Source organism: Petromyzon marinus, unplaced genomic scaffold (genome assembly GCF_048934315.1).
Source record: "Petromyzon marinus isolate PM22_M1 ecotype Great Lakes invasive population unplaced genomic scaffold, UKy_Petmar_22M1.pri1.0 PM_Scaffold_23, whole genome shotgun sequence".
NCBI classification, from domain to species: domain Eukaryota; kingdom Metazoa; phylum Chordata; class Hyperoartia; order Petromyzontiformes; family Petromyzontidae; genus Petromyzon; species Petromyzon marinus.
The window spans coordinates 585,188-593,932 of NW_027423202.1; the positions used below are offsets into that span (position 1 = coordinate 585,188).

The following is an 8,745-nucleotide window of genomic DNA, read 5'->3' on the forward strand; positions in this document are numbered from 1 at the left end:
ACCGAAAAAACTAAGAATATTTTGATCGTCTCATTTTTTACATTTTTTCAATTGTCCCTTGGTGTGTTTTGTATTTCGTGTTTGTCTTGTTCACCACTTTGAAATGCTGCTTTCATTAAAACACAAAATATGTAAATATTTGTATGCTTATAAATGTATTGATTAAAACCGATAGTTATGGCCCCAATAAAACATTGAATTGTGACTTTGAAAACATATTATGTTAAACTTATATGTTTTGTATCTATTTGCACAACCACTATATCATGTTCATGCTCCGAAACATACAAACAGGTATTAATTCATAAAATAACTGACCTCTTCAGCATTATACAATCAAGATTAGCTAAACAAAAAAAATGCGACATCCAAACAATCCTTAGTTCATTGGTTGTTGCAATACCAACCATATTATTGAAATCAGATTCTTATTGCCACAAAATATAAGATGCACAGATGGCAAATATCATATGGCAGATAGCAAAGCACTATGCCAACACTCCACTTCGTAAATATGACGTAAAGATGTACATATATATTCCTGTATTGTATTCGGATAGTATCATCTTACTCTATGTATATATAAAGTTGCATGCGATCGAAAATAACTCAAATTCCAGAACACCTCCCAATTGCTCACGCACCTTATCTACAATGACCAAATTGACAATAGATGTAATTAACTTAAAGTTGTTAATGAAGTAAAATATGAAGCTTCGTGTAAAATAATTATATCAAAAGTCGACAATTTATGTTGTCTTTGGAAGCGGTTGGCAGTTGTAGAACTTGATCTTTCCACTCGTCCACCCTTCTGAAGCATTTGTCAGCAATGATGCCACTTTTATTAGTTGCTTTTATGAATCCATCTCTGTCGTCTTGTTCATCGCCTTCCATGTCCCTTCAAAGTGACGTCTTTCTGCCGCCTGTATTGCCAACAATGCCCAGAGGATGAATCTGTTGTTCTACTTATTTATCTCAGCCTATTCGTTGATATTTAATAGAACTCTGCATTTGTCGTTTTCTTGATCCAGCTTCCACTCATTTACATTTTAAAGTTGTTTGCTTTTGTCCATTGATATTGATCGTGTTACACTTAATATGCAGTTTTTTCCATCTTCATGCTATGCAAATTGTGGTGTTAAAAATAATGTAGACTTTGCAATAACTGACAATGGATCTGGAAGAGAGGAAGATGAGTAGGCAGCGTGGACAATATTTGCTCCTATGCTTATCTGAAAATCACCTAAAACATTATAATGTTCAAGTCATACAGCCTATTGACTTCGATGCATCAAACCTAGAAATGTTATTAATTGTATGCAAAACTGTTACTATTTCTTCACATTTACCAACCTGTATGATTATATGTCCCCGTATGAAAATGTTGGTATCGTCATTATCATAAGTTACTGGACGTTTGGCTTAAAAAAGCAATAGCACTGCTATAAATACTCATTTATATATATATAAAACAGATTATTCGTGACAATGGCCCTTTTTCATAGCACATAAACAGAGGCCAGAGATATAGAGTGGATAAGAGTTGAAGATTACGAATGTGAGTTTTGTTTACTTAACTTGTAATGTCGTAGGTGTGGCCAGTGATGTATCAACCGATTCCACCTTTATCAGTCTCTTGTGATCTACATGTATGCCTTTGATATTTACGTCTAAGGCACGATGTTGATCATTGGCCACCCTCTCTTAACTTCGACTGTGCCCTAGAAAATGTGGTTAAAAAGTTCCTCTGGGCTTCGACAGATATTTCACAGTATGCTGCCAACCTTACTGTGACTTGGATACTTTGTATCATGACATAATTATTCGAATAAAAGTTCCAAAATCAATAGGGTCACAATGCACATCTCTCCAATATCTTTACCTCAACATGAACATTAAACAAATATTTTTTCACATCCCATTAGCGACACGACATTTTGGAAGCACATCATTTCAGCAACATTGATATTGGAGGGAGTCATTGGCTGTCTGTTTGTGTTACTCAGTTTAACACGGAGGTTTTCGCGACCAATATCATCCATAAATAGAGGTTTTTGGGTTAGAGCGTGTAAGTGTGTGTTACTGTTTGCAAATAAGTTGCTAAATAGTTATGTTGCTGATTGTATTGACTGGTTCCATTTGATGAGTTTCCTAACAGTCTCAAGAGCTTTCTTCTGTTTCTGTCGAGAAAAAATAGCTTTTCAGTTCTGACAGGATTGTTTAGTGGATGATTGATCATTGTATCGTCTTCTCCATCAGGTCTCTTGGATTTCAAATTCCATGACTAGTCACTTTGGTACATGCCCCCCTTAGTCACTCATTGCTGTTTAAACTCCCAAGCCTTGTTAATAACATATTTTGGCCCTTTATTGTGATATTACATGAAATCATCCGTAACTTAATGTAGCACTAACATTAGTCATGGCGCAAACCTTATTGAAATCATTGCTTAATATTCTACCTTTATCTGTCGGCTGTAGAGTTTGTCCAAGTCATATCTCGCTCTCGTGCTCTTTTCCCTGAAATTCTTTCTGAGTTTGATTGTGACCATTATCATGATTAAGCCACCGTCATCACTTCCAATGTCTGCCCCAGAGAAATATCCACTCTTTTTATTTGACCAAAAATGGTTTGACATTCGTGTATCGTCAGTCCAGTAGTGAAATGCACCACAACATGAGTGCTACGTTGATCTTCTTGATTATTTGTGGGGGTGAATGGTGTTGATCAGTACAATGTTGTTTAATTTTGTAAATTCTAAGAGCCTTGTAAACCCCGCTAATTTTTGTGTCTCATTTGGTGCCTTTCCAGTCATTGGAAGCATTTGTTGCGATTATAGAATTACAGTACCCTGAGGTTTGCTGAAATTGTGTTGTATTTACTCACATGTGTTATTGTTGGGTCTGAACGTATAATTGGAGAGCAAACGAGTTAATTGTGCATAATGGTGATATCATTATTTTAATGGAAAAAATAGCATTCAGCAAGACAGAATTGCTGCTGCAAAGGGAAATAAGCAGCAAAGAAGAAGTTACTGGTAAAGATGTTTCAACATTTACTTAAATGTTACATTTGGCAGATATCCATGCTGAGAACGGAATACTTGATAATATTGGAACCTTTTCAGCTTTGGATTTGACTTCAACTGGCCATATGCTATCCCATGGAAATATAGTATTATGCTCATGATGAAGCAATTTTGGATGAACATAAAAGTCTGAAAAGAACGATCGTGAGAGGCAAAATACCTGTCTTGGGCATTCATGAGAGGGGATGGGCAGGTGATTAAAGCTCTAGAAGAGAGCACCCAGGGGAGAAGGTTCTGCATCATGAAATAGGGGTCCGACACCAACATGAAGAAGAAAGTGCAAGGCTGGTGAGTATTTGTGGGAACTAGAAGCACAAATTTACTATTAAAACATGCAATATTGATTTTAGATTTCAATTACAAATGTTAAAGTAGAAACACAATTTAATATTAAGCACGCAGTTAGCTGATGTGTAATTTACCATTTTCATTGACATTTCTATTCTTAATTTTGGATTTACATTTGAAGTGCATCACAAACAAAATGCACGTTTAAACAAAACAAGGGTATAGAGGAATAAACACATTGTAAATGATTGTAGATATTTCTTTATGGATTACTTAAAAAGATGCATATATTTATTTTGCGCGAAAATATTCACGTCTAAGGCAGATGATCAGTTTACTATAACATCCACAATGTCTCAAGTTAAATGTATGTCCATATGCATGCATGTAACGACCGTTAAATGACATGCCATTTTAGAGATGTTCCTGTTTGATGATGAATTTTGTTCGTTATTATTAATAACATAAAAATGAAAATCTTTCAGACTTTGAAACAGAGCCACATATTCATAAGTTCATCTGTGACATAGGATGCTCATTTGTAGTTTTATTAACCTACAGTTTCTCTAAATCCTCAATAACATCATGTTCTTTAATACATTCCCAATCTGATGGAATTTTTCCCAGCGCTGCAAATTTTAGGTTATAGCGCTTTTCTAAGTTTGACTTGAACTTGCAGACAAACCATTTCCAATATGGCTGTGTGGTTAAGTCTGGTGTTATGCTCCAACAAGCATAATTTGGCCCGGCTGTACGATAATCCTTCCATGGTATTTTTCTGTCTGGAAACACTATGCTGCAGTTACTGGCAACTAAACTAGTGCAGATGTCGGTGACAAAGTGATCAGTTTCATGCCAATGTCCTCCACGTACTGCCCTGGGGCGGTGAATGGGAACACTGTGGTCTCCTTCATGATTGGAGATCGTGTTTGTGCAGATGGCTTTACAGAACGGGCACTGCACCCAGCACCCACATAGCTGCCGAAATAGTATTTCGTGAGGTTCGTTCTGAACGTTTTGTAAATCATTTAAGCATGCTGAAGAAAATTTATCTTTTAAGCCTTGAACCACGGTTTTTAGTCCGTTTGTTAATTCTTCTTTAAGAAATTCAATATCCGTTATTTCTTTGTAGTCGCCTTTGTCCAAAGTTTGTCTTGGGAGCTTGATGGCGTCATCAAGCTGTGTGCAAAATGCATCCAGCCATGAAGATGCATCATACTCGTTTTCTTGTACGATTTCAGTTGCTTTATTAATTGCACGAGTAATTGCAGCTGTGGAATCCCCAAGACTTGACTTTAACATCTCATAAATTATTTGATTATCGTTTTCCTTGCAATACTCTTCTACACGTTCCGTAATGTATTTCTCAAAGTGGTGTTTTGGATGGTGAATATATTCATCAAATGCATTAAAATCTTTCTTCTTCGCTAAATCTATGAGAATGTAGTTTTCTAATTTTGATCGATTTCCGTTGAATGCCGGAAATGTGGACTTCATCCTGCCTGCAATGTCAACACAAACTTTATCATAAACTGCCTGTTGAATGGATGTTTTCAGTTTGTTACACAAAAAATCCACAAAAATAGCTGTGGATGTTGAGCCTTGGCAGCGAATTTTGAAGCTGTTGAAGTATTCTTCTTTTTTACTGACGAAGTATACTAATGGGTCATTTTCCCTCTGGAAATTCTCATGCATTTTCTGAAATCGCCCTGTAACCGCTGCCAATATGTGGACAGATAAATTAATTTTGAACTTATCTGTGAGCATAAATCTTTTATTGGATTGTGAAAATTCTTGTATTTCTGAATTAATTACCTCTAAAATTTCATATATGTAGGATGAATTGAAATTCGTTTTATGTTTCTCTTGGGTGGTAATGCATCTATTGACATTGAATTTTATGTCAGTAATTAATTTTTTAATTGACTCCATATCCTCATCTTTGAAATGGTGACTCCGACTTCCAAGCCATTTCGTGCCCATCATAATGTGTTCGTTTTGATTAACGTAAAATTCTGTCCCTATGTGATAGTGACATATCGCTGTTTGTAGGTGTTTAATTTGATTCGCATTAACTTCGTAAAGAAGGTTTTCAATTTGTGTTTTTACATCAAGTGTTGCAGGGCTGGTCATACTGTCTTTTATCACTTTAATCCACTCCTGCCAGATTTTATCAAAATCCCTGTCCCATTGTCCGTCATTTACATTTTTGTCTCTCAATTTTGAAGCCAAATCCTTGCTCTTTCTAATAAGCTGATCTTCGTAACTTGATCTCTGTAGATCGAGATTTCGTTTTTTGTCTTTTTGAGCCATCAGGGCTGTGTAGTTTTTGTAAGCATCAGACAATAGCTCTTCTTTCACTGTTTCAAATCCTTTTTCAAATTTAACTTTCCATTGAACCAACATTTCCGCATCATCTGCGCTATTGAAATGTTCTTCCATTTTATTTTTAATATCCTGATAGTTTGACAAAATTCTTAGTTCAATCTGTGATCGTGTCATAGCATCTGTATTGTTATCAATGCTGTTATAGAGTTTGTTTTCCTGCTGAAGAACATCACTCCTGAGTTCCCAAGTCCATTTTCCATACATTTCTTCCAGTTTGGTATAAGCTGCAATCTCTAATGTGTTCTTAAAGCTGAAAACGAAGTTTTCTGCAAGCAAAGCCGTCCATAGATCCTTAATGCGTGCTTTGAATTCTGATATCTTCAAGACGTTGACTGTTTTTTCTTTTTTCGCATTTCTAAGTAACATTTCTTTAAGGTCTTTAATATTTTGGCAGTAGCTTGGATTTGGAGGGTCTCCCTCCCAAAGATGAGCAAAGTAACGGATCTGAGAGTTCACGTCAAACCTGATAACCGCATCAAATGATTCAACAGCGCACTGCTCCTGGGCTGCAGCCATGCGGGTCATCTCATCAAGTTTCTCCTGAAAGCGTCTCCTTCCCTCCATGTTCTTATTGTGAGCAGTCACATCCCCTACGTTTTGATGGACAAACACACAGCTTGGTGATAACTTGACCTGCCTCATTCTCAGAAATGCCTGCACAGCAATTTGTAGAATGTCTTGCATTTCAGAAGGGTTCTCTCCAAAAATGTTGATCACGGTCATGTTTCCCAGCCCAATCACAAACGTTGCCAGCTCATTGTCATGACTATGTGTTGCATTTGACAGCTCTACAGAACGTAGTCCTTCTGTGTCGACTATCAGCACAAAGTCATATCCCAGCTGTTTACTGAACTCTGCCTCCACCTTCACTAACTGCATGTAGGCTCCTTGGGTGCATCTCCCACTACCAACAGGAAACTGGAGACCAAACATGGCATTAAGTAGCGTGGACTTTCCACTGCTCTGTATTCCCAGTATTGAGATTACAAACAGCCTCACGTTCCCAATTTCATTAATGATTCCATCTAAGATTGAGCTAATCCAAATGAGAGGGACATGTACAGCATCACCATCCATGAGTTCAAGGGGAAATCCAGAGATCATCATTTCTGCTGCGATCTTTGACAAAGTAGCTGGGAGTTTTTCAACTGATGGCGTTGTCTGTGAAGCTTCGTAGATCTGACCAACTTCCCTAAAAACGTGATAAATTCCAAAGGAAGAGGCATCAAGTTCTTCTGATATTTTATCCAACTCTGATTGTTTTGCAGCAATGGTAGTCGTGTTAGAACCTTGTTTTTTCAATTGTATTATTGCTGTCCAGACCTGATGATAAGTGAGATTAAGTTGTGATAAGCGATCTGCATACATATTTTCTAAGTATATGCGTAGCCAATGCATAAAGTATGTTTTTACTGTGCATGACTTCTTGGTCAAAATTATGATCAATGATCTCATAAAATCGTTAAGAGGAAATGCTTTTTCAAGCTGTTCTTTCCTAATGAGTGTTTTTTCCATTGAAATATTACTTTTGTGTTCCTCAACACTTAGGCCCCCCTTTACCTTCATGCGAGTCAATTCTTTGTCTTTCTTGCACCACGACTGCCACAATTTTCCTTGAAGAGGCAAAAATATCTCCTTTATGGAACACAGCGGCTTGTTACTTATAAGACTCAGCAAAACTTTCGCCATATCCTTGCCCTCTAAACATTGTTTATCATCTTCATCAACAATGAAGCCATACTGTCTTGCAATATCTGAGCAAGCTTCGATATTAATATTTCTTTTTGAATTGTCTAAATATAATTTTATTATTGACGTCAATTCATCAATTAACTCAGCCTCATTTCGATTCCCGACAGCAATTTTCGCGTTTGTTCCAGATACTCCACTGGAAACTCTCTTATTGTCAGCACAGAGGCAAACTAGCGGCTTTGAGGAACTCAAACATTCGTCTAAGATGCGTTTATCTTCTTCATTGCGATCAACATCTGACAGTAATATCACATTTATAGACGATATCTCATGTAAAAATTGCACCTGTGTTTTGTGTTCTCTTGCATCTCCGTGGAGATTAGTGAATGCTATGCAGTCATTAAATACATCATCGTCCTTGCCACCTGGAAGATACCAGGCGATCTCTGCAACTCCTTTCATTAGTTGACCATTCCTGCTGCTGCCTCGGCAGTGCCTATGAAAGAAAACTTCATGCTTTTGCTTGCCGAGCAGAGAATTCATTATCTGAGATTTTGATGTGGGTGATTCACCAAATCTTACGAAGGACACGAGTGCAGTGTTGGCATCACTGATTGCACAGTTTTTAGATTTCCATTTTGTGGTAGATGCATCACGGCATTTCCAGCTTTTTTTAATCTGTCTGAATGACCAGATAGGGAATTCTATTTCTGAACAACAAGGATTTGGAACTAATAGCGGAAGTGCGAACTGGATGAATGAAAGTTTGGTGAAAATGTACTGCCTTACAAAATTGTCTCCACAATGGAATATTGCCATTTGTAAATCCATAGGGTGAATGTGGGTTTCAGTGTTTGTACTAGGCCTATCCCTGTTATTTATTATGTCATCATCATTCTTATCATCAGAAAAGAAGTTATCACTATTAGGGCTTTTATTTGTATACGTGGACTGAGATAAGTTGTTTAATTTACCTTTTGATTTAAAGCTTTCGTGACTGCAGTAATTAATATTCTTAGTTTTTTCGGTAAAGTCACGTTGAAGAGAAACAACAAAATAACAAAATATATATAAAACAATAAAAAATTCTCACGACGTTTCGACCATAACTCAAACGGTCATCATCAGGTGTGTCGGTTTGCATAAATTTATTTTGAAAACGGCATATTTATTTATATATTTAAAAAAATAACGTTTGCGTCACGCGCAACGATTGGCTGTTTGCCAGGACTAGTCCATCTATTTTTTTTGAAAAGAGGAGGGGGGAGACGAAATTTGTTTTTATGTAT

General features: G+C 36.8%; 1 protein-coding gene across 1 annotated transcript; it reads right to left on the minus strand.

Annotated features, from left to right (window-relative positions):
* Window positions 1–379: 379 nt before the first annotated feature.
* On the minus strand, window positions 380–8,406 carry LOC142922957 (interferon-induced very large GTPase 1-like). The gene has a single exon (XM_076063898.1). It carries the CDS (start codon window positions 8,285–8,287, stop codon window positions 3,932–3,934), a length of 4,356 nt encoding a protein of 1,451 aa, XP_075920013.1. The 5' UTR covers window positions 8,288–8,406; the 3' UTR covers window positions 380–3,931.
* Window positions 8,407–8,745: the final 339 nt, after the last annotated feature.